Source organism: Akebia trifoliata, chromosome 15 (genome assembly GCF_017979445.1).
Source record: "Akebia trifoliata isolate Shusen 1 chromosome 15, ASM1797944v1, whole genome shotgun sequence".
Lineage (NCBI taxonomy): Eukaryota > Viridiplantae > Streptophyta > Magnoliopsida > Ranunculales > Lardizabalaceae > Akebia > Akebia trifoliata.
Window position 1 is genome coordinate 10415334 of NC_141389.1, and position 27152 is coordinate 10442485.

General features: G+C 37.3%; 1 protein-coding gene across 1 annotated transcript; it reads left to right on the forward strand.

Annotated features, from left to right (window-relative positions):
* The first annotated feature begins 4461 nt into the window (after positions 1-4461).
* On the forward strand, positions 4462-25279 carry LOC147384309 (pentatricopeptide repeat-containing protein At1g80270, mitochondrial-like). Its single transcript, XM_086424838.1, has 3 exons — positions 4462-4633; positions 6018-6621; positions 23679-25279. Exons 1-3 carry the CDS (start codon positions 4599-4601, stop codon positions 24924-24926), a joined length of 1887 nt encoding a protein of 628 aa, XP_086280964.1. The 5' UTR covers positions 4462-4598; the 3' UTR covers positions 24927-25279.
* Positions 25280-27152: the final 1873 nt, after the last annotated feature.

Consider the following 27152-nt stretch of genomic DNA (forward strand, 5'->3'; position numbering starts at 1 on the left):
ACGACTGGATCGCTCATAGTCGGGACATGATATTCCTCAATAAAATCGTAGTTCCTGATTTTGTGGCTGGTCGCTGTTTACCACACTTGTGTGATCATTTATCCTGCTCAAGCTAGCTGTTTGTCGTGACCGTAAGCAATGGGTCTCTTTTCTATATGTCAAAACGTTTGATTACTACTAGATTGTTAGTGATCACTAACTAATCATCTTCGTTTATGCCTATCAAGCATGCATGTGATTCTCAAAATAAACACTCCATTCATATACGACCCACCTTTACAATACACGTTCACTGGTAAAGATAGAGAGGAATGAACCTGGATTCCAATTGTGACTCCACTCTCATACGGGTCCCATACCACATATGAGCTTGGTAGTCCTTACTGTACATCCTAGGATATTACACCACTCCAAGTGATATGATATACTATCTTTTCATACATTCACAAACTTTTTAATAGCTCACAAAATAGCTACGTGTATATATATATATATCATTTTTATTTCAAAACAAAAGAGAAATTAACAATACAAGGTTGAGAATGGATATCCAGTTTCTTACCATGCAAGTGTGGCCACCCGACCTAAAATAAATAACAGAACTCGAAACTTATATACCAACAAAATTTAAATAAACATACAACCATTCATTATCCCTGGATATCCTTTCACCAACCTACACACAACATACAATGTAAAATGCAGACATCACCTCTCGGGTGTGATTCTGACATTTTACCGATTCATCCATTTCCCATTCTTTCGACATTTTCACTCTTCATCTTTTCAAACCAAACATTTATTTTTAAGCTCTCAAAATCACTTTAATCATTCAATCAACAAATTATCAATTTTTTGTTAAAACAGGGTCCCAATGATTACGTGAAGGCAAACTGCCAAAATTGGAAAAGCTAGTGAAAATTTCGTTAAGTGTCAAAAATTCAATTTTTCAAAGTTCTTGGAATTGAAAATGGGTTTTTGTACTTGAAAGACTTTAACACGAGATTTGACATCATGTAATTTTTGTTTCATAATTCACAGAAACACAAAAGATATTCATTTTTGAAAATCGGACGAAAATGTCAAAATTTACGTTTTGTTCTTGAAACCAAAAATCAGATTTTGATCTTTTGAGTTTTGGATTTTAAAATCATTCTCATTGTTATAAAATGGGGGATAAAACTTTAATTTCATTAAAATACTTAAAGTAAATGGAAAGTAAAAAAATTAAAGAGGACATTTAAAGAAAATGGTTGAAATATACTTACAAGTGATAGGGAGTTTAAGGTTAAAATATAGTGCAGTTTTGAAAAAAAAAAGTTTAAGCAAGGTGGCACCATGGCCCTTCACGATGGAACCATCAGAAACTTGCAAACTCACGATTTTTCAAATTTTTTTTTTGGATTTTTCGTTCATTTTTCGATCCTACTAACCCACCCATGAATCAAAGGTTTAAATAATGGTAAAATACATCAAACACAATGATTCTAGCATGAATTTGAAATAATTAAAACGATATTTTATAATTTTAAAGCATACAACAAGTTTCGAAGAAAATCTAAATGCATATTTTCGAAATCTAAGGCTACTAATAAGAATTGAGAGTCCCTTACTAGTTGTGGTTGTTGGACACGATAGGCTAGCTTGGAAATCAAGGATCGACGGTCTAGAGCTTTAAATTGGTTGAACTTGAGTGCCAAACGAATCGGGTTGGCTACGAAACCCTCGATAAAGGTGTTCTTCCTCCTTCAACGACAATAGATTACTCCTCTTCAAATTGGATGAAACTCCAAGTGAGTAAAATCCAAACCCCTTTGCTGATTTTTGGTGAGAACCCAAAATAAAGAAATAAAATGAAAGTTGGATGGGGTGAGAACATGGAGCTCGACAACGCCGACGACTTTGCCTTCTTTATCAAGGTTCAACACGGACTTGATTACGAAGGATCTTATCGAGAATGGGTCGAAACCCTTGGTGAAGGAAATGGGCTAGTTCTATTGTGAATTGGAGAAGAGAAAGTGAAAAAAAAGAATGACTAAGTTCTTTTATAACAAAAGCTGGAGGGTATTTTCCTTTAGTTTATATTTTCAATGGTAACCTGACCATCAGGCTCGAAAAATAACAAATGAATATTTTATTTCGAATAATTTTTTATTGCGGACCTAATGGTGCAGTCAAAATTTTCTGATTCTTGCTCTAACATAAATTTACTATTTTGGGTCTCATTCAACACAAAATTCGAGGATTTTATAACTATTTCATTCGAACTTGTTTATAGGCTAAAATATATATTTCAACCTCTTTAAATCCAATGGCGGAGTCGGTTTTCGTTAAAAATGATGGGAATAATATCCGAGTGTTTTACTTTAAATTCTTTTTTCGATACATGAAATATTTTCATTTTAGTTAATAATTGTTTTTCACTCGGTAATAGCCTCCTAGTAAATGAATGCCCCTTAAGATGCTCGACAATACCGTGATTGTGGGAACCACATTTGACTTTAATCTTCCATTAATCATCATCTGTTAATTTCAAACCTCTCAAAGAAAAAGGCATCCACATCTCTTGGTGCTTGATCCTCTTCAGATTTTTCATCTCCACCATTTTTGGATCCTCTATAATATCCATCCCTTTCACAACCGAAGAATGTTCTTGGTCTTTTACCCTTTTGATGATCTGATTTTGAGACTATTAGGATAGTCTCAACAATGCTACATGTATCTTTAACCCATCTACACAAGTCTTCTCGACTATAAAATGCCTCATCTAATTGAAAGTATATCGTATAATCGATTACTTGAGCTAACTAAATTTACATGTTTATAAATTTAAACAATCAGTAAAAATTAAATAATATATATAAAAAAATTAAACTATGTTCGGTATGTACATATCGAAATAGCAAACCATATTTGGTTGGTACATATCGAATTGGGTTCAACACATTCGGTACTATGGTGCCAAACATAACTCTAACAAGATTTCTAAATTACTATAGTTATGTTCGATACCCCTACATTGAATTTTGTATTGTACCATCAGCACAAATAATCGAGTTTGTTATACTACTTTCGGTATGTGCCTATAGAGTAAATGGCTACTTTGTTTTTTAGGTTTTTCAACTAATTCGGTATGTACATACTGAAGATGTTATTACACGTTCGGTCTGAACTAATTAAATGGTAACGAAAAAAAGTTAAAAATCAATAGTTACTTTTAAAATATGTTTTAAATCTTAATAATACCTTAATATAAGACAAATTTCATGTCATTACAATTATTGATCATTCAATATGAGATAAAACTATCAAAAAAGTGTAACCAACAAAGATTAATATTAAAAACCCTTATAAGTTACTCCATTGATTCAAATCTATCAAAGACTCATTTACATGTGAAGATACTTGAGTATTAATGATCGTTATACTATTATCAACGAAAATAAATTTGATTTTAAATTTTTGTAGAATTTTTTAGGTTTTAATCAATGGAGTGAATGTGTATCTTCGGTGTGTATTACTAGTAAAAAAATAATGGTAGAATAGTAAATTACTTCCCCCCATCTTCCTTAAAAATTGGGGTAGTAATGAGTTGGGTTGTGTTGAGGCAAGGGTATTATGAAAACTTACCAAACCCAAACCCAACCCATTTATAAATATGTATACTTGACCAACCCATAAACATAAAATACCATTATTAAAAATGAAGTCACACAACCATAAACTAAGTTCAATGGTGAAAAATAACTTTATTTTGAATATTATTTTCAAAGTTCATATAATTTTGCCCTTTACAGCCATGAGACGTCAAATCATGTTTTTAGATGTCATAAGGTAATGTAGTCGAAAAACTTTTCTCACTAACTTGGTAAGAAAAATGTTTTTCATTATTATTATTATTATCTTTTGCTAAGCTAAGTATATTTCATTATTACATAGGTGTACTAGCCTTAAATCTTACCAAGGGCAGTTTTATAGGAATCAAACACCACATGCTTCTATATTTTAATGAAAAAATAGATTAAGAAAATAAAAATAAAAATATATAAATAATTTAGTAAGAAAAGTGCTTTTTCTTTCAACAACTAAAAGTTTTCTCATTAGTTATTTGATTTTTTTTAAAAAAAACACCCTCTATATTTTATAAAATTTGAAGAAAAAAAATTATGAAAAATTTCTAGCAAGAAATGGGTAATTATTATTTTTTAAATCTTAAATAATTATGATATATTTAAAACTAAACATTATTGATAAAATAACTAAATGTGTCAAAACGGGTTGGTGCCCCTAACCTAAACCCGACCCATTTAATAATCATTTTAGATTGGGTTGACAGTATTATATCCCAAATCCAAATAGGCTTGACCTGAACCCACTAATTTCATGTTGTTTTCAAGTGATGTTGGCGGCCGCGCTAAGATTGCTACCTCTACCTTAAATGGGTGCATTGAGCCATTTCGGTGTGCGAATAGCCGCCCCCTTTTATGGCTCTTTCTATGCTCATTAGCAGGAACTAGGGTTTGTCAATCTACCTCTCATTTCAAGGATTTATGGTTTATGGTTTTTGATTCCTCGTTTGAGAGAAAAAAAAAATCATCATGTGGGCACTTCGCAGAGCTGCCAATCCTCTCAGGTAGTCCTGTTTTCTCTTCAACCGATTTCTCACTCTGTCTTTCTATTTTTGTTTAATATATATATTTTGGGTATAAATAGTCTGAGAATGCCAAAATATCTGTTACTGGAGAAATCTGAGAAGCTTTCGATCTATTTTTGTTTGATTTTTATTAATAAATGAAAACTCACGACTTTCTGTCTCTCTTGTATGTTTGCTTATATTTACAGAGATAATAGTTTATGGAGGTAGTGAATTATGGGATTTTTTTTTACTAAGCATCTACAAATGATTTCAATGCTCTCAGTTCATGCATGTAAACAAAACGGTAAAGAATTTCCTTTGATTGGGTAATGGCGTTATCTGTATGTATCATGGTTTCAAAACTTGTCCGAGACCGAGGTGTATCTCCTGAGTCTTCTCGGTATCGCCCCGCAATGAGAAGGACGGACAAGTCAATGTATCGGACGAGATTTAAAAACCCACCTTCATTTTTCTCATTGTTGAATGAGATTTTGCAAAAGTATCGGAAAACTTGTCCAAGACGACTCGGTCTCATTCACGGATGAGATGAGACGTCAAAAAGAGTTTTAAAACCACGGTATATATGCAAATTAATTAAGTCATTTCATGGCAATTAATTGTTTTTTATATTTTGGGTGGGGCGGTGGGTGGGTGGGTGTGGGTGTGGGTGTTGGTTGGGCGGGTAGGGTGGAGGGACTAAGGTATGGCCGTGAGACCTTTGATCACAATCTATATGTCGAGCAACATAAAACATGTGTTGGGATGCATATTTGACCATTGTGGAACGAGTTAGAAAGCATTGTAGTAATATTGTGATGATTGCCACATTTTATTTCTTAGTTTTATTTGTTTAGGTATATCTCTACTGCGTATTCAACTGATTCCCAAACCATTTTCTCTACAATATCTTTTTTCCTTTATATATATAAACACACACTTAGGGATGTGTGTTTTACACAACTATTTTTACACAACTACATGGATGTGGTCCATTTTTTCTTTGTTTTCTACAACACCGTTGGATCTTGTAAAATGGATGGCATCCGGGAGATGTAAAAATAGTTGTCACGTGTAGATGTTCCCCGAATGCGACCCATATATATATATATATATATATATATATATATATATATAAGTTTTTTAGTTTGTATATGATATGATATGAACATGGTGTTGCAAAAAATATACAAATAGTTTCTTCAGTAAGCATGTGCATTTGTCAACTTTTTAATCATTTTTCCTATGTTTTTTTTATTTTGCTTCATATTCTCTCTCTAAATACTTCATGGGAAAAAATACTGTTGATGTATGAAGTAGATTTAGTACTTATTGTTGTTATTTTATTAGTAAATAAATTTGATATATTTTGGCCTATTGTCAGGTGCCAAGGTTATCGTCTAGGGGCTTCTCGAGTTTCTTGTGCTAAATCAAACATTCTAAGCAATGATTTAGAACATGGAACCAATCCTTGCAGTCCTACCCAATTTCTATCTAGGAGATGCCTTCTGCTACTGAAGAGGTTTTACCAAAGTCCATCCATTCTTGGGGAACTTTATTTGAGGGGTCGTGGCCTTTCCTCACAAACTGGTGCAGAGAGCAGCGGAGAGGAAGACAACTTAGAAGATGTGTTTTCCGAGCTTGAAACCCCTAGTTCTAACACCATTGAAGAAAAAAATGCAAGGGAGGAAATTGATGATGAGTTAGTTTCTGAGCCAGAGCTCTTAGATGATGATTCAGAAGAGATTTTAGAAGTTTCACACAATGAACTTGAACTGTCAGATATTGAGATAGGTACGACTAAAGATGCCTTCCCGAAGAAAGGGACTACTTCGGATTTATTCATGACTATCTTTAATACTCCTCGTCATTTGATGAATGATGCTCTACATAAGTGGGTTAAAGAAGGGAACTCCTTGGGGCAGTCTGATATTTTACCAACCATGCTCAATCTTCGAAAGCGTCGGATGTACGAAAAAGCCTTGCAGGTGTTTGCTGCGATCTTTTTATTTTTTTCCATATCAAAAATTTAATTAGTTTATAAAATATTTTCCCTTATCGAATGCTAGTCATCTTCATAAATATGATCATGTGTCCATCAAAAAGTTTACTGGGATGCATATATTACTTTAATCTTAGCATCTACCTTGGCATTGGACTCATACATTCCCAAGATGCGAGCATGTTTTCACAAATATATTGGAGTAATAATGTTTCAATATATTAACGGAAGTATATTTCTTGTCTAGTTCAATGTTAAATATTTGTTTTCTTCAGTTCAATGGTTTAGGGATATGTATGAGGGATTTTCTTCGCATTGACAATGATAACAATTTTAAATATCATTTGGTAAATTGGATAACCATTTGTGGATGTAAAACAATGAAGATTGGGTATTACTTCTTTTATAATCATGACGTAGGTGACATCATCTTTCTTTGTCTGGATAAGCTCTCGTCTCCACAAAGTTATGATCCAACTCCCAAGAAAGTTCCCTTTAGTGGGTGACAGGATTTAGTGTATCGTGAGGAAGTTTTCAAGATCATTTTTCTTCGTTAATCGAGTTATTAAGAGGATGAATCTATCTGACATGGCATAAATATTCTAGGAATTTATTCTGACCCCATTGGTGGTAGCACACCCTAAAGAGAGGTTTTCAACTATCGTAGCTCCATTGTTGATGAAAGGTCCCATTGATGAATTCATGATTTGGAATGGTGGTAAGGTGTCTTGGAAGTTTGATTACATGATAAATTTGAATGATTGGGAGATGGATATGATATGTCTTTTGTTAGCCAAGTTGGAAGAGCCTCTAGTTAACCCACTGTTCAAGTAAAATTCTTTTGGGATTATAATAGGACAGGTCTGTTCTATTTGAATCCATTTTTCCACTCTTTGCAATAGTCTAGTGCAATGTAGTCAAGGCATATGCCTTGGAGTACCTGAGGCATGCCTCAGTGAAAATTGAATATAATAAGTATACCTTCTTTTTTATTACATCACATCTTTTTTTTCCGCTACTATTGTGATACAAAAACATGCAACACATTACCAGGAATAACTGATCCTTATATAAACATAAATTTTCCTCTTTTTTTCTTACCTAATTGGTTCCCTATTCATAGACATTAAAAGTGTTGAATACTTTAACTCATTTATAATACTCATTATACATGTCATACTTGTAAAAGTCTGGAACATATCTTTCACTATTTAACTTTGGATTTTTATAATCTTATATTTTATTTTACAATTTTATTGTCCCTTGTTTCACTTAGGCTCGTGTCTCACCTTACACCCTGGAAGTCAGGCACTAGGATTAGGAAGCCTTTGTGCCTTTTGACATTAACTATATTGGTCTAATCTATGTTCCTTTCCAACTTCATTTGTATGGGCATCTAAAGTACCTTCAGGGATCTCTTTTTTTTGTATGGACTTCCTCCTAAGAAAACCTTAAGAATCAACTACCTGGTCTCTTGCAAGATTTCGATCCATTTTGTTCTATGTGCGAGGCTCAAGTGAAATGACAAACAATTTTCCTTAACTTTAACTTTGCTAACATCATTTGGAGTGCTTTGTTAGAACAATTTAGGATATACTGGATTATGCTGAAGTCAATTATGGGTTGCTTCGTTGGTGGTATACTTGTCTTCACCTAGAGTCTAATTTTATGTATTCCATTTCCTTTTCGATGGGGTATTTGGAAGAAATAGAATAGGCCTTTGTAGGGAATAAAGTAGAATCTTATAAAGGACTCCTATTTTAATAGTTAACAGCTGTCATTGCATTGGGGCTATTATGTGAGGATATGTTTTCCAGACTGGAGTTGTTTGTGAACAATATTGTTTACTTGTTTCTCAAAAAAAAAAAGAAAAGCATTTTAACAATTCACATTTGTGTCCTTTATATGCTAGCTTGTTAGGTAGAAATGTCTTCTTGGTCTCCCCCCTTTATGTATTTTTTTATGATTCATGAATTAAATTCTATATTGGAAAAAGAAATGCATGATTTACTCAAAATATAATGTCAATAATCAGAAAAAGGGCAAGGAAGTGTGTGTATTGAAAAGCAATGAAAAAAACTTTTATTTATTATTTTTTATTTCACAATAATTACGACTAAATTAAGATAGTCTGACTTTTGTTGAATTGTGACTTGGTTAAGTTTTTATTAGTAATATTGAATTTTAGTCAATGTTGCATGTGTGATACATATTCGAAAGATCGAGAAATGCTTAGCCTATGATTCTTCTCTTCTTATTGTTATTAGTATACCTTGCGTCTATCTTTGTTTTCTTCATTAAATAAAGTAATTAAACTAAGAGAAATGGATGAATCCCGACACAAAACAACCTAAAGGAAAGGGAGTCCTATAAGGCTATATAAAACATGAAGCAAACTAGGGGACACTAGGTATTACAAAGTTTACTTGATTACACAAATCCTTTAAATAAAAAGTTGGGATAAGGCCACATACATTCATAAATCACTTGAAAGTAGAGCTTTGGTATTCAAATTGAAATTCTCCACATCATTTTTATCCCATTCAAAGATTGTTCCTCTTTTTCCATGTACACCACCAAACCACATAGGGAGTAGAGAGCTATGGACTAGATGACCTCAACATAGAATGATACTTATGATCTTCAACTAGCATAAAAATACTTCTAAACATGACCCATGAGATATTGTAGTGTTGAAAGATGGTCCACCCCTCTCGAGGTAAAGGGCAATGAATAAGCAATTGATCAACTAACTCCATCGGCAATTGTTGTAGAAAGTGTAGACACCCCACTTTGTCTCAATGGAGCTCGAGAGCTCAAGAAATCATGTGGAAGAAGTTTCAGTCCAAAGAAGCAATATAGAGGGCTCCAAGGCCGACCACCAAGAAGAACCAAGGTCCATAGGCCTTGCCAGCAAACACAAAAGCTCAGCTTGTGCGTACCTTAGGTGTAGACATGCTAATTTTTATCTTGCCAGCACCCCACCTTTAGACAACTCTAATTTTTTACTCTCCCCACCTCATCTACATGTAGTACAGAACACTTGGGGGGGGGGGGGGGGAGGGGATTACTCCGCTAGGCTTCATCCTCTTTGGACCGCAAGTCTTTTACCATTTTAGCCTTGCTTTATCCTCTCCCAACACCATACAATATGATCTTAAGGTAATTGTACCCTTTCCGTCACCTTTGACCTTGGTCCCCACAAGTGGACAATGACATCCATACCCCTATTTTGTTGAGACTACTTTATGATCAATAACCAATAAGCAATAAGCCCCTCATTCATTTCTATTTCAAAGCTCTTTGTACCCACGTTCAAAATAAATTGATAAAAACCTAGTGGCTTTGACCCGTTTGCCCTCCAAAGAGAATTCTCTGGAACTTCTTATACCTTTGCCTATTTTCCTTTTGAAGATCTTTGTTGGTGAGATTCAAGAGCTTGATAATGACTATTAAAGATAAGGGTATGAAGGGGAATGGGGGTCACCATGGAGGTATTCTTGAGAATATTGTGCACTTGGGAAGATAGAGACTCTTTTTGCCCCCAAAGGTCTCTCAAAAGTCTATAAATACAGGCATATTTAAGGCCAAGGGAAATGAAGTTTTTAGGGTAAGAAAATTCTATCAAAACACCCTCTCAAGAACATCCCTAAGTCCCAAAATTCTATTCAATCTTTTACCCATCTGTTTGGGAACCCTAGAGCTAAAGAAAGACTAAGGTGGGGTGTTACATTTATGTTGCTGATTTTTCCTATTTATTTAAGCCTACTTGCCTCTTCCCTTCTCTCTTTATCCTCTTGTGTTTCTTTTAAGTTCAAGTTCAATACAATGTATCTCTTTTCTTTTTCTTGTTGATGGCATAAGATAGAAGAGAGTAAGTTTTCACCTTCTGAAGTCATCTTCCCTTCTTAAGTCTACAAATAAACTCTCAAAGAGTATTTTTAATATTTAAAGTAAGTCATTTTGATGTAGGACATCTTCAATTTTAGTTAAAGTTTTAGTAAGATTTTTATTTCTATTTCTAGTTCTAGTAAGATTTCAATTTCATAGTTATGTTAGGATTACAATTCCTTGTTAGTTTCTAATTTATTTTAAAATTCGTTTTTCTTATTTAGACTCTAATTAGAAGTGCTTAGAAGTATCTAAATTGAGTTGCAATTGGATTAGAAAGTTGTTATTATGTTATAGATAGGTTCGGAATGTTAATTTTTAGTATCTTAGTAGGATTCTAAGTTGTTATGATGGAGTTATCTATATAAAGAGCTCCAAATATGAAAATTGATAATAATAAAAATAAATTATGTTTTTTTTATTATAAAAGGTTTCAGTCCTTTTCCGCTTGTGGATGCTAGTTATCTTACCGGTTGGAGACAATGATCTTCTTCCTTGTTCATAATCGTGATTTACTTCACTCTCCGCTACGTCACATTTCCATCTTATTTAAGTTTCTAGCATTTCTTTTATGTTCTTAGTTAGCTTCTTTACCTTAATGTCCTAAGATGGAGATAGTAAGCCTTCACTATGTGAAGCAATCTCCCCTTTCTAAGTTAAAGAAATAAGTTCCTCTTGGAACAATGACATGCATACACCCTAAGCACACACATCACCTTTCTTTATCTTAAAGGGATATGAGTCAAAATGTAAATCTCTTTAGATTTATGTTAAATACTCTAAGCTAATAAAAAAAGTCCCATATGGACATAAATTTCATGCATGGGTGTGCTCTGTCCACAAGCTGCCCTTATTATGACCAAACCAACAAAAACACTCCTTAGTGAGTGTACAAGTGTAGGACAATTACTTGGAGGCCTAAAGGGTGAAATCTATGACGATTTTCACCCAAACCTCAAGCCTACAAAAAATTCCAACAAGCATGTATTTTCATATATGGTTTGCTCATTGAGTCCATTTGCTCTATTTAGAGGTCAAATTATACTGTATTTGTTGACTTACTTTGCTTTTAAACTATAAAAAAAATCAAGAAAATAAGTTTTCAACTTCATATTGGGCCATTCTTTGGTAACCACCACGTTGGTGAGTGAGACAAGGTGCATAACACCCTCCTTTTCTCACAACCAAACCTCCCTACTTAGTTCTTAGGTGGACCTTTACCTTTTCCATTGAAGAGACTCATTATTAAAAGTCAAAAATATAATTTCAAAAATCATTTTCCATGGTGTCCCTTTACACCTTTAATCTTGAATGATGGCGACTCCTAAACCCAATGTAGATGAGGTTTAATATCCTTAAACTCTCACCACATATCTATGGAAAGAATACACTAATTTCAAGTTATTTGTCTAGTTAATTTAAATGTGTTTGTTCTTTTAGGTCAAATTTTTATTCAAATAAAAGGCGGTCAAGATGACCAACTGAAAGTTCACGGCTGTACCACCACTTGGAAGAAATGTGGTGAAGGGTAATAACTTCAAAGTATGGGGAGAAAAGATTTGGATGGGAAAGTGGGGATGCCAATTGTTCATATGGTTGTAGAGTTTGGAAGGGGATTTTAAAATTATTTGAAGATTTTAATAACGGGATTAGTTTTAAAGTGGGAAAAGGTGATAGGGTGAGATTTTGGGAAGACAAGTGGTGTAACAATTTTTCTTTGGCTCTTCGTTATCTAGCTCTCTATGCTATCTCCTTGAAGAAGCTCTCAATGATGCATGATTGTCGGATTTGTGATGGGCAAGATCTCTCTTGAGATCTGGGTTTTGGGAGAAACTTGAACAACTGGGAAGTCAACGAGGTTGTATCACTTCTTGATCTTATCAACTCTATCCATTTTGTTGGAAATGAAGATGATAGAAGAGAGTAGCTTGTAAGTAGGGATAAAAAAATTCATTGTGCTCTTTTCACAATTTACTTTTGCCTTCCTTTTTTGTTGCCTTCTTGGAAATTGTTATTTGGATAGTTATTATTCCCTCAAAAGTTAGTTTTTTTATTTGGACAGCTTCCCTGGTAGAATCCCAACTCTTGATAACCTGATTAAATCGGGTTTTTCATTTCCAAATTATTGCTTCCTTTATGAAAGGGGTGGGGAGTCAAGGAATCACATTCTTATGCATTGCCGTTTCTCTGCTCGAATTTGGTCTCACTTCATTTCCCTCTTTCACTTACATTGGGTTTTCCCTTTGGAGGTTCTCTCTTTCTTTATAGGGTGGAATTGTAACGTTTTGTCCAATATGAAAAGATACCTGTGGGTCATTCTTCCTTTTGCTATGCTATGGGCTTTGGAAAGAGAGAAACAATCTAGGGAGGGGAGAATACCTTCCAAGAAGCCATTTTGGATATCTTGGGTTGGATGTTTCTATGGAGCAAGTTGTCCAAGGAGTTTGAAGGGGTGTTTTTTGAAGATTTTGTTTTTAAGTGGGGCTCTCTTTGCCATGTGTAACTTGCTTGTGGAAAGCTTCCTTTTGTTTGTTTTGGTTCTTTTTACTTTTCCTTTTTCACTATAAAGGGGCCACCTCTGCCGTTTTGTCTTTACTTTATTAATTAATAAAATCTTATAAATAAAAAGATTTTTAAAAGTAGAATCCTACACCACCTCCCTGACTGACCTAATCAGGAACTTAAATATAGCTTGTCTCTTCTTTTGCATTTACCCAAACATGACTAGGAATTACTCCATTAGGTCCCTTGTAGGCCCACACCAAGATCCTTTAAAAAACGTACCTTACTCCCCCCTTCTCGATCGTGAAACGAACTTGTATGCAAAACAAATGGTTAACGTTAGAACCTTTTTTTTTCCCAAACCTGACACGCATACGAGGTCCGAACCCTTCCACTCTCCCAGCGGAACTCCTACACCGTAACTAGGTAATGTAGATAGACTTGCTGGCACTTATTTGAATGCCTATGATAGAGTTAAGACGCATTGAAGCAAGCAACAAAATTGATTGAGTCAAATCGGTCAAAATCGAGTCAAGTCAATTTGACCAATTGAGTCATCTCGGTCCAATCTTTGACTAGTCCACAAGACCTTGTCCAACTTCTCTTAGGACTTTTTTATTTTATTGAGTTTTTATTTTTTGAGTTGCTTAATTAGTCTAGTTAGTTTATTTTTCAATTTTAGAAAGTTTCTTTTCTTAGTTAGTTTTTAATTTGTTTTATGTTTCTATTGTTCTCTAAATTCGTTTTAATTCTTTAAATTATAATTAGAAGTGCTTTTAGGTGTCCAAATTGAGTTCTAATAGGATTAGAAGATTAGTAACATGTTATAGATAGTTTAGAAAGTTACTAGTTAGTATTATAGAAGGTTTCTAAGTTTTTATTAGGGATTTATCTATATAAGGAGCTCCAATAAACAAATTCAGCAGTTAGTTTTTTTATTTTATTTTTAAGATTGATTAATAAAAGAAAATACTTTTCTTCCGTCATTTTCATTCTCAACTTATCTAGCTTGGTGACTTTTTTCCTATTAACATTGCCACTTTAACGTTTGTTTCTCTGACTCCAACATCTATGCCTGAATCTGAAACATTTGCTCTTCCTGACTTTAGCGAGTGAGACTTTGTAACCTTCTGGGAGCAGTTGATACTTGATTCATAGCGGCAGGAGCATTTCTGCTAATGGGATTGGATCTTTTGTAGGAATCCTGGGGGAATTTTCGCAATTCAAATCCTTATGTTCTTTTACTTGTTTCATTCTCTTTGAGAAGCACATCAGTACCCAAGAAACTGTCCCCATCATCCCAATTTAGGCATCGTTCTCCTCTGCTACATCACCACAATTGTCAGTTCCAGTATCTTGAACTTATCAACCTGTGTACTTCAAAATTTTGAGGTACAAAGGATGAACAGCTCTCTTCATATAACAAATGCTTTATACCCATAAAAAAACAGATGCTTTGAACTTAGAATTTTTCAAATATTCTCCTTTGCTTTCTCCAACAGGTGGTTCATCGTGTCTAAAAAACATAGGGGATGCTCTAACCAACCATACTAGAAGGAAAAGAAATAAAAGGGAATAATGAATAAGATGAAGCACTCAGGGATGGAGAGAGAGAGAAAGGTCACAGTGGAGAGAAAGGTTTTTGAACTGAAGGAAGTCCGGGTTCAGCACAGTAGAGGGATCGAGATTAAGGAGAAGGGAAGAAAACTGGATTTGATAATTCAACTGCTAGTTGAGGAAGCAGTTTGGGTTTCGAAACAACTTGAAATGGCGAAAACTTTGTCAAAAATCTTTAGGGCTAAATTCTCTAAACAAGGAAGGATCTTCCTAATCCAGGAAGATCAAAATAGCTATGGCAGATTTTTGAAGCTATAGCAGTTTTTGGATAGTTTTCGCTCGCGAGGTGTGGTGTTTCCAGAAGGTGTAGGGGGAAAAGGGTGGGGGGAAGTAAGCATTGCTCTTACAGCTCTGTTAAGCCCATGTGAGAAGATGAAGGAAACTTTGGAGGAGGGTGTGACGGCAAATTCGTGGGCGCAAATTCTTGTTAATCCGCCTGTAACTAAGACAGTAAATCCTGCTGTTGCAGGTGATAAGAAGGCTGCTACAGGTGAGAAGATGGTTTCTAGCCTTATGTTCAAATAAGCTTATAATAATGGTCTAGTATTTGGTAGTTGGAGATGGGCTTTAATCTGCACTTCGAGCTCACTGGAGGCAGATTGGGAAGAATTTTTGTCGGTCATGAAGCAAGTCCTAGCTCATTCCACGTCGATTAAACTGTTAAAATGGGAGCCTCTCACTCGGATAATGATGTTGGGTAGTAAATCAGAATTTATGAAAGTGAACTCAAAAAGGGTAGTTCCGATGGGAAACATGTCGTTTAACTTGAGACCATGATTCGCAGACTGTAACATTTACAAACCAAGTTGGAAGGAAGGGGGAACTTGGGTGAATATTAGGGGTTTGCCATTCCATTTATGGATAAACCATGCTTTCCGTAAGATTGGTGATTAGCTGGGTGGTCTTTTAGAGGTGGACCCGATCACTCTAAAACGAGCGAGATTGGATCTAGCGAAGCTTAAGGTTGGTGGCTGTCCATGGAAGCTACCGCGAGGATTACATGTTTGGGTAGATGGTTTTCGTTACAGGCTAGGAGTGGAGGTGGTAGACGAAGATCACGAAGATCAGAGAACCAAGGAAGAGTTAAGGATAGGTGAACCCAATGAAGTTATATTCCCAGCGGGAACCGGTATTCAGGAAGATGAAGGAGAACTTCAACAGCAGGAGGGGTTGAGGATGAGGGAGAAGAAGAGAACTGGTTATAGCGGATTGAGATGGGAAATATCAAAACCGGGTGGAGGTTATGTACACGTCAAGCAACACAGTACTCAGAAATTCAAAATTGGTTCCATTTTAGGAACATGTGTCAGGCGTAGCATTAAACCGAAGACATGTAAATGGGGTACGAAGCATGCTGGTACAGTGAAATGGTTAGCTAAATCAGCTAGAAACCTAAAATACAGGAGTTGGCTGCGTAGGTATGGGGTGGTCGAATCGAATTTGTCCAAAGTAGATGGACTAGGACCATTGAATAAAGAGGCCCAAAGTGCAGAGGTTGAGCCCGTCGAGATACAGGCCCGTTCACTGATTTTTAATGGGCCGAATGAAGGTTGTCCATCAGGGGAGAATAGGGGATTGGAAGCTTCAGTCCGAGGCCCTGTAAAAAAACTTAACTCTATGAAGAGGAAGGCTTTGATTCGGGTTGGTCCATCACTTAATTGGGCTGGGCTGAGCAAGAAAAAAGCTTGTGGTCCAGCCGGTGAAGTGAAAAATAAGTCTGTTAATTCGGGCTCTAATGGGCTGGGCTGTGCAGGTCCATCTGAAGTCAGACTGGTCTAGAAGGCAAGTTCAGGTGGGAAGATAGTGGGTAAGTCAAGAAGGGCTTCGTTTAGGAGAGGCCCACTTAATAGGAGGCTTGGACTTTTGATGAAACAGGCCAGTGGACGTAATGTCCAATTCTCCAAGTTCCTTAAATGGATTGTGAGGAGAGTGTCCAAGTTGACAACTTCTCAGCACCCAGAACCGAAAGTTCTAAAATCAGATGAGGAGGTGGTTCAAGAAGCTTGGATGGGTTTCGAGGTTGATGAAGAGATGCTCACGGAGGGCGATTCACAGGGTGATGTAGGGGTAGAGTTCAGAGAGAGAGAACAGAGTTTAATTTACGAAGAGGATCTGGAGGTGGGAAAAGACGGGGAGAAGGTTGGAGAAGGGCAGGCTGTTATTTTAATCGATTCATCTAGTCGAAAAGGGGTTAATGGCTCGCGCTTATATCCACAAGGTCAGGTCAAGTTATCTGGAAGGGGAGAAACAGAGAAGGCTAGGGAGGGGCAGATTAGCGGTAGTTTCCGCTCGGAAGAAAGTGTGTATGAGGATTATGCAGCTACGATTAAGAAGCTACCCAGAAATCAATTCTTTGGTAGAACAGTGGGGGTAAGAGGGCAGGCACAGGGCAAGAATTTTAAGGAAGCCTACAAATTTTTGGCTTCTACACCAGACTCGGAAGATGGTTCAGAAGATAGTGATGACGAGGAGCTGATCAGGACGAAGTAAACATGAGAAGGCTCTCTTATTCCAGTTTCCAAGATCTGGAATAGGCTACGTAGCAATCTTTGGGATCACCATGGGTTGTCGCTCGCTACAGGGAGCTCGAGCTCTTGGGGACCGTGGCAGGATAGTCGAGGAGTTTCTTCTGGTAAAGGTATTTCAAACTCTTTACCGATTTCTTCTGCTTTTGTTCACATCCCTCTCTTGAACAATTCTCTGTGGGTTTTTGGTTTAGATTTTGTGCGGGCGTCCATTTCTTTCTCTTTTTGTGCCTCTTTTTGCTTTTCTGTGGCCCCTTCATACTCTGTTAGCAGGTTTCAAACTCCACTAGTCTTGATCGAATCTCCAAAGTTCAGTGAACTCTCTCAAATAGAGGATAGATTGAGAGAGACCAGAAGTGATGTCCTTCGGTATTCGAAGTCTGAGGTTTCCCTATCTCAGATTCAGGTGGAGGTGACTGGTTCGAATCAGACTGAAGAGTATTTCGATGGACGTTGAGATGACAGAGGTTCAGAAGATCCAAACGCGGTTCAGGTGGAGGAAATGTTAGCGCAAACAGAGATGGAAACAGTTGAGTGGTTAGTGAGTCAAGCTTGGAGTATGGCGGAGGAATTCGGAATAGTTCATTAGACAGATGATAAGGATTGTTCACTGATTTTAAGAGTAGCTATAGGAGATTCGAAGGATAGAGCTCTTCTCGAGGCAGAATTGCAGGAATTAGGTAAGGAAAGTAGAGTAGGTGATGAAGTTTTGGGTTTAGTGGGGTTAGATAATCAGGTAATTCAAACCTACAGGGATGGCCAATCGAATGAGGTGGTTGTGGTGGCACCTATGGATTCAGTGAAGAGGTTTTATAGGCCAAAATTGGATAGGGAGGTGGAATAATGGTTGATGAGTTGTGTGGCTGTGTTCGGGGCTCTGTTTGGTTTCTATGTCGATGAAAATTCTATCTTGGAATGTGAGAGGATTGGGGGATAGAAGGAAGAGGGCGGCAGTGAAAGCGTTTATCAAATCGAAAAGACCTTTCTTAGTCACTCTCCAAGAGTCAAAGCTCTCGGATTGTGAGGACAAGGAGATTAGGGATCTTTGGAGGGGGAATATTGGTTGGGTTGCTTTGCCAGCTATTGGTAGTGCTGGTGGCATAATTTTGATGTGGAATAAGGACTATATTGAAGTGATCGATAACCTAGTTGGGGCCTTCTCTGTTTCGATTCTTTGTAAGTGCGTGAGGGAGGAGTTTCAATGGGTTTTTTCAGGGGTTTATGGACCCACAATTAGTAGGGAGAGGCAACAATTTTGGGAAGAATTGGAGGATCTAGCGGGTTATTGCGATAAGCCTTGGATTTTAGGTGGGGATTTCAACGTTATCAGATTTTCTAATGAGAAGAATGGGGAGCAGCGTATTACTAAGGCAATGAGGGACTTTAACGCCTTTGTGAATAGGTTTGCCTTAATGGATCTTCCATTGCTAGGCAAAAGATTCACGTGGTCCAATAACCAAGCCGAACCTAGGAGGTCTAGATTAGACAGATTTTTGGTGAGTGGGGACTGGGAGGAGAGGTTCCGTAATGTGGTGCAAACGGCAGCCCCTAGCCTAGTGTCAGATCACACTCCCATTGTAATTGAGGCTGGGCATTGTAGTACTTACCCAATTCCTTTTCGTTTCAAGAACATGTGGCTCATTCAACCACATTTTACGGATTTAGTCAAAGTTTGGTGGAGTGAATGCCCAATGGTGGGACACCCAGGTGCTGCGTTCAGGATTAAACTCAAATATTTGAAGGAGAAATTGAAAGGTTGGAATAAGAAAGTGTTGGGGAGGGTAGAAGTGAGAAAGGGGGAGCTCCTCAAGGAGATCGATGTTCTAGAGACCAAGGAGGAGAGGGGAGAGCTTGAAATTGACGAAAGAGTGAGAAAAAATGAGATTAAGTTAGAATTTCAAAGTATGGCTTTAATGGAGGAGATAAGTTGGCGACAAAAGTCTAGGATCAAATGGTTTAAAGAGGGTGATAATAATACTAAATTTTTCCATAAGGTGGCTAATTATCACAGGAAAAATAATCAAACAGCCAAGTTGAAGATCAATGGGAGCATGGTAGAAGGGGAAGAGGGTATCAGAGAAGGGGTAGTGGGGTACTATAAAGAGCTTTATAGGGAAAGAGAGGAGAAGAGACCACGGCCCGACAATCTTGAGTTCAATATGTTAACTCAAGAAGAAAGAGTGTGGTTGGAAAGACAGATTGGTGAGGAGGAAGTGAGAATAGTTGTGGCCTCAATGGGAGGGAATAAGACGCCGGGGCCAGATGGTTTTGCAATGGAATTCTTCAAGCATTGTTGGGAAATTATAGCCATGGATTTCATGAAGGTGGTTCGGGAGTTCCAAGACAAAGATTGCTTGGATTATGATCTCAATAGTACTTTTGTGGCGTTGATCCCTAAAAGAGTGGGGGCGGTTGATTTGAGTGATTTTAGGCCTATTAGTTTAGTGGGATCGGTCTACAAGATTATTTCTAAGGTTTTGGCTAACAGATTGAAAGAAGTTGTGAGAAAATTAATTGGCTTTGAGCAAGGTGCATTCATTAGGGGTAGACAGATTTTGGATGGGGTGTTAATGGCTAACGAGTGTCTAGACTCTAGAATTAAGGAAAAGAAGGCGGGGCTTTTAGGGAAAATTGACATGCAAAAGGCTTACGATCATGTGAGTTGGGATTTCTTAGAGTATATGTTGGGGAGAATGGGTTTCGGTTCTAAGTGGATTGGGTGGATTATGAAGTGTGTTACTTCGATGTCGTTCTCAATCTTAGTCAACGGGAGTCCGGCAGGGTACTTTAGGAGCTCTAGGGGCTTGAGACAGGGGGATCCGCTATCCCCATTTTTATTTCTTATAGTGACTGAGGCCTTGGGGAAATTGTTCAGGAGGGGAGTCGTAATCAGGAGGTTGTTTGGCTTCAAAGTAACCAATGAAGGTCCCTTAATCTCACATTTGCAATTCGCTGACGACACCATAGTGTTCCTAGACCCTTCTAGGGAACAAGTGAGAGTTCTTAGGGTTCTTTTATGTTGCTTTGAAGCAATTTCTGGCTTACATGTCAATCTCTAGAAAAGCAAGGTGTTTGGGGTTGGGGAGGTGTCGAATCTTCAAGTTCTAGCAGATACCTTGGGGTGTAGTAGTGATTTGCTTCCCTCTTCCTACTTAGGTCTGCCACTAGGAGCACCGTATCGGAATAAGAATATCTGGGAGGGAGTTATTGAGAAGCTGGAAAAAAAGTTGAGTACTTGGAAGGCTAAATATCTCTCCAAAGGGGGTAAGGTTACACTGATTAAAAGCACTTTAACGAGTATTCCGATCTATTTCTTATCCCTGTTCGCATTGCCTAAGTCGGTGGAAGTGAAGATTGAGAAACTCATGAAAAATTTTATGTGGAATGATAAAAATGGTGGTAGAAAGTATCATTTGGTGAAGTGGAAAGTGGTTTGTACTCCTAAGAAGTATGGAGGCTTGGGGATTAGAGGTCTTAGAGTTACGAATAAAGCTCTCCTAGGCAAGTGGCTTTGGAGATTTGGAGAAGAAAGAGACAATTTGTGGAGGAGAGTGGTTCAGGCTAAATATGGAGAGATGAGATTTGGGTGGTATAGCAACGAGGCCAGAGGAACTTATGGGTGCAGTGTGTGGAGAGGTATTCTGAAGGGTGTTCATGAGTTTGATAGGGAGATTAGATACAAGGTGGGGTTGGGGGACAATGTTAGATTTTGGGAGGACTTGTGGTGTGGAACTTCAACTCTGTCTACTCAATTTCCATCCTTGTACGCTTGCTCTTTGAAACAAAATGACTCAGTGAGGCAGTGTTTGATTAGGGACGGGGAAACCGACACTTGGGATCTGGGATTTAGAAGAAACTTCAATGATTGGGAATTGATGGAGGTTACATCTCTTCTAGGCCTCCTTAATTCGATCCAATGCAGGGAGAATGAGCTGAACAGGAGAGAATGGGTCAAGGCCAAGGATAAGAAATTTTCTGTCAAATCTTTTTATAGTTGTTTGCTCCCGTTTTGTGAGGGTTCTTCTTTTCCTTCGGTTATTTGGTCAGCTTTTTTACCTTTCAAGGTGTCTTTCTTTGTTTGGCATACCTCTTTGGGTAAAATTCTTACCTTGGACAATTTAATCAGAAGGGGTTGGGTCACTCCGAATTTTTGTTGTCTTTGTTTGAGGGATGGGGAGTCTGTTAATCACATTCTTATTCATTGCTCTTTCTCCCGTGCGGTCTGGATGTTCTTTTTTTCTCGATTCCAGGTGGATTGGGTTCTTCCTTTATCTTTTTTTGATCTTTTAGAGGGTTGGAGTTTGAATATCTTCTCTTCTAGAAAGAGACTTCTTTGGGCTATCCTTCCTTCGGCCGTTGCTTGGGGTCTTTGGAAAGAGCGCAACAACAGGGTTTTTCATAGCAAGGAGAGCTCGTTCCACTCAGTGACTGTAGAGATTATTGGACTTTTGTTCCTTTGGTCTAAGATGAACAAAGCGTTTAAGGGAGTGCGCTTTCATGATTTCTTATTTAATTGGGATACCATTTGTGACAGCTAGTGCCCAACCATGGATTTTTTCATTGTTTTTGTTTTCCTTCTTTCTTTGTAGGTTTTCGTGTGTACTTTGGGGGCTAACTCAGCCTCCCCCTTATCTTTTCTTCATTTATATAATCTTATACTTATAAAAAAAAAATACTTTTCTTCCCTTTATTTTTCTGAGCAACAGAACCCGATATTGGTTATTAATTTTAGTGTGTATGATTAATTTTCATCAATATCAAACCTAGATTGAAGTTTCTAGTTTGTTTTGCTCAACATAGAGATTCTTCATCACTCCTAGTTCTTGGGATTTGACTATAAAATTTGATTTTTAACATAAAATCTAGGTTTATGTGTTCTACCATGCATCACTTTGCCATGGTGACATTCCACCACAGACAATCCTTCTCCATAGCTCTACTTGAACCTCCAAAGCCACTTAGCCAATAAGTTTGAATTCATCAATCCAACCTTCTAAATAAAAAACCCTCCATATTTCTTGGCTGAGAAAATGCACATAAAATGAATTCACTAGGTGTTACTTTATCTTGCCTTGTTAGGGCAAAAGAAATCACCAAATAGGTTATCTAACTCACTCGTTACACACTTCTTGGAATCGAAAACAAGGAGAGAAAATAGATAGGAAGTTGTGGGGAGTGGATTTTCAAGCGTTTAAGAGGAAGTTGTGGTCCATTCTTCCCTATGCCATTTGTTGGGGCTTGTGGCGTGAAAGAAATGGTAGGATTTTCGAGAATAAGGAGCATGAAACCCACGAGGTGATCATTGACATTCTAGGCCTTTTGTTTCATTTGAGCTTGGTGTTCATTGAAACGAGAGGGATTTACTTTGAAGACCTCTTGGGGACGTGGGATTGGGTTTGTAATCTTATGGGTGGCTTGTAATTGTGTTTGTTTCTTGTTGTCTTCGTTTTGTTGTTTTGACTAACTTTGTACTCTCTTTGGTGTTTTAGGTCATCTCAACTGCCCCTGTTAATAAATTTCTTTTTAATCATCATCATAAAAAATAAAAAATAAAAAATAAAAAAAATGATTGGAGCACTAGACAGAAAACTAGTAATCAAAGTCAACTTACCACCTTTAGATATCTAACTTGCTTGCTAAGTACCAAATATCCTACTTACCTTTTCAAGTACTAGATCCCAACTTACCTTGCTATTGTAGGCAGCCCCCAAGGCTAAATCTATATATGATCATGAAAGTAGTCCCACTTGACATCTAGATTCGAAAGTCTATTGATTGTAAACACTTTTTGGAGATTCATTAATAACCCAGATATAGCCTTAGAGCAACATAGGATACCACTAAGAAACCTCAACTTCCTCAACAGCATAACAAGTAACACGAGTATCGTCAACAACCTGAATATGCGACACCACCTAGCCAGTAGAGCTTCTCAACTGAGAAGCCAGAGAAGTTGCCATTCTCTACCCCCTCATCAACATTGTCCCTAAAGCTTTGGGAGCCAAATTAAATAGAAGCGAAGTTAGCGGATTCCCTTTCTTCAAACCCCTCCTGAAGAACCTACTCGGTGACCCATTCACTAAGACAAAAATGGAGATGATACACTTCATAATCCACTGAATTTATCTCTACCCAAAACTCATATGAACCTATAGGTACCTCAAGAAGCCTCAACTAACATGATCAAAGCTTTCTCTCAGTCTATCTTACAAACCAACCCCAAAGATTTTGATTTCGGTTTGGAATTAATGCACTCATTTGCGATGAGATCCTCATCCATGATTTGTTTCCCCTTATGAATGTACTTTGATCCAGCCCAATAATCCCCTGAAGCATTGATTTCATCCTAGATTTGAGCATCTTAGAAATAATCTTATAAGTAGCACCCACTTAACTTATTGAGTTATCATTGTGATTAATACTCTTTGACTCTAGTGGTTTGTTCCACATCAGATGACAGGGATTGAACCCGTTACCATTTCTTATATATCTAGTTTTTGTTTTGTAGCTCTCAGAGTGGTTGGAAGTAAATAAGCAGCTAAACTTTGACGAGCAAGATTATGCTTCTCGGCTTGATTTGATTGCCAAAGTACATGGCCTTTATAAGGCTGAGAAGTACATTGAGAAGATACCGGAATCCTTTAGAGGGGAAGTAATCTACAGAACCCTATTGGCTAACTATGTGCATACTGCTAATGTGAAGAAAGCGGAGGAATTGTTCAAGAAAATGAGAGACACAGAGCTACCAATTACGGCCTTTGCTTGCAACCAATTAGTGCTTCTATACAAGAGGATTGACAAGAAGAAGATAGCGGACGTCTTATTGTTTATGGAGAAAGAAAAAATCAAGCCAACTGTTTTCACTTATAGGCTTTTAATAGACACCAAAGGTCAGTCCAATGACATAACAGGGATGGAACAAGTATTTGAGACCATGAAGGGAGAAGGGATTGAACCCGACACCCAAACCCAAGCCTTGATTGCTAGACATTACATCTCTGCGGGGCTCAATGAGAAAGCGGAGGCCATATTAAAGGAGATGGAAGGGAGCGACATTAATGAGAATCGTGGAGCTCGAAAGGATTTACTTCCTCTCTATGCTGACCTCGGCAAGGCTGACGAGGTTAGTAGGATTTGGAATGCTTGCGAGCCAAGTCCCCAACTTAAGGAGTGCCAAGCCGCCATCGACGCTTGGGGAAAGCTGGGAAGACTAGAGGAGGCCGAGGAAGTCTTTAATAAGATGATTCATACGTGGAAGAGATTATCCGTGAAATACTATAACTCAATGTTAAAGGTTTATGCAGACCATAAGTTGTTGGCCAAAGGGAAGGATCTAGCGAAGCAGATGGCAGATAGCGGATGTCGTATCGGCCCATTGACTTGGGATGCACTTGTGAAGCTCTATGTGCAAGCTGGTGAGGTTGAGAAAGCATACTCGATCTTGCATAAGGCATCTCAGAAGAACCAAATGAAGCCGTTGTTTAGTTCATATATGACCATTATGGAACAATATGTGAAGAGAGGTGATATACATAATACCGAGAAGATTTTTCATAGGTTGAAGCAGTTGGGGTACGTTATTCGGTTGCGGCAGTACCAGACTCTTCTTCAGGCTTATATAAATGCTAAAAGTCCGGCTTATGGGTTTCGGGAGAGGATGAAAGCAGATAATATATATCCAAATCACATAATTGGAGCACAGTTGGCACAGGTTGACGCATTTAGGAGAACAGCAATATCGGATTTGATCGACTGAGTGTACGGGGGATTGTTGAGTCTGTTTCTATCCAAATTGCGAGTTTGTGTTGTCTATTTAGGTGCCTTGAGGAGGAGCTCACAGTATAATTTTGTTCTCATAGGAGGAGACTGCATTCTGAAGTTTATGGGCTACTTTGATTTTTCAAGTTTATAATATATTATGTAGTAGCTTGCACCTATGATGAACAGTTAGGTTTAATCAAATTAGAACTCTTGGCTGTTCAGGTCTCATTTTTTAGACCGTTATTAACACCCCAACTTTTTCTTGAGACACACCTAACTATATGTAAACAATGGTTGATTTTCAAAAGGATTGGCGTGTTGCAAGTAAAATTTGGCATGCCAATAGAATCTCCCCCCACTCCTCCTCTCCCTTTAGATGTTTATGAGTTGAACTGTCCTTGTATCTTTTATTACTCTACTTCACCTTGCAGCAGTGTATAAGCTAATTTAATTATTCTATTAAAGTTCTTACATGGATATGATTGGTTCCAAAACTTAAAATGGTAGAACTGATGTGGTCCGGATCGGGTCTGGATCTTATAATGTTCTTATTGGATCGGTATCTATTGGTTGCCAAATCCGACTTGAACCACCCAATCCATTGACAACTTTAACATGGAACCTTTTGGTCTTTATTTGATCCTTTATAACATCTTTCTTGTTGACGCTGTTATTGTAATGTGTATGTGACCTGTATTTTCAACAAAGTATGGCATAAGCAAAGGTAAATGGCATAAACCAATGAGATAGTTGGACTCATTCAACCACATTTTCTTGGATTTGTGGATACATGAACAAGCAAGGTATTAAGCTCTACAACATATTTACCAAATCTCATTTTTTTTTTTTTTTTTTTCGAGTCTGGCTCTCCCACGCTCATTCGTGGGAGAGAGCTATGCGAATGAGGTTGGTAACCGTTTTATTAACACCACAAATCTCGAGCTTCTTTGCCACACTACCTTACCATGTCACATTCCATCTCTCCCATAACATCTAAATCCAAAAGAACCCCAAATCGAAATGGATTTTTTTTTTTTCTCTAAGAGCAGTTCCTTTCCTCCCTCTCTGTCGCGATGAAGAACGATCCACCTTCAACAAATTGAAAATAAAGCTTCAGTTGGAATAACGTAGGTCAAGGCTCTCTCTTTCTCTCATCTGGTTTGAAATCTAATTACATGAGGCAGAGAGCTTGTTACTCCATTAATTGCTTATTGGGTTTGAATGGTTAGATTGTGATCCCATATTCTGAGTTTGGAGTGTTAAATTAGATTTTATGAAGACTAATTTCTGACATAAAAGATCATCCTATAAAAAAAAATCAGTCCAATCTGAAACTTCTAATCCCATCAGAAGTGATTTAGAATGTGGACTTTCAATTTTTTACCAATAATTTGTAAACCAGTTTTGATGGACTTAGAAGTTTTAGATTTAGCTGATTTTTTGTGAGGATGATATCCTCATCATAGAGAACAGCCTCACAAAAAATCAACTCAATCGTTGATTATAGAACAAATATCAGATCTTTAATCATCTTCTTTGGACCCTCATTGAAAATTAGCTAACAAGATTTCTTATGAGATGATTAATGTCGTTGATATGATGGTAATGTTTCTAAGGCTAGCAATTGAAACAATTGACTACAACAAATATCAGAACTTCAATCATTTTTACTGGTTTATTATGAACAACCAAACTAACTAAGAGTAGTTTTAGTTTTATTTTAATTTTCGCATCAAGACCTGTATACAATCAACATCAAGGAAACAAATTGAAAGCACCTCAACACTTTTTTAGGTGAAATAAAAAAGTATCCGATGGTATGAATTGAGGGATTTTTTGAGAATAGAGAGTCGCCACCTAATTTAGGTCTAAGAAGAAAAATAACTCCAAATGAATCTGTAGTAGTCTACGAGTAAGAGATATGAGTAAGAGGTTAGATTTCGGGTTCGAAAGGTGTTAAGCACCGAACCTGCCCGATCGAGGTGATCGGACTCTACTATGATTCAAAACTATCCTAGGGTCGAGGGAAGAAGACTAAGGTCAAAGCTAGGGTCCAATCATCATCACCATTTTGTGCACAAATCCCAAGAGTTAATTACAAAAATGTGGCTTTGAATCCCTTGTGGGTCGTAATAACGCCATCCTAAGATTTTTATGGGTCGAACTTCGAGACGAACGGCATAAAAATCAAGATGGGTCGAACTTCGAGGTGGTTGATTTT

Bases quoted from the DNA above. Each gene is read 5' to 3' on its own strand.
- LOC147384309 (XM_086424838.1), top strand. From the start codon at position 4,599: ATGTGGGCACTTCGCAGAGCTGCCAATCCTCTCAG. The intron at 4,634-6,017 runs GTAGTCCTGTTT...GCCTATTGTCAG, and splicing joins AGAGCTGCCAATCCTCTCAG to GTGCCAAGGTTATCGTCTAG. The intron at 6,622-23,678 runs GTGTTTGCTGCG...TTTGTTTTGTAG, and splicing joins TGTACGAAAAAGCCTTGCAG to CTCTCAGAGTGGTTGGAAGT.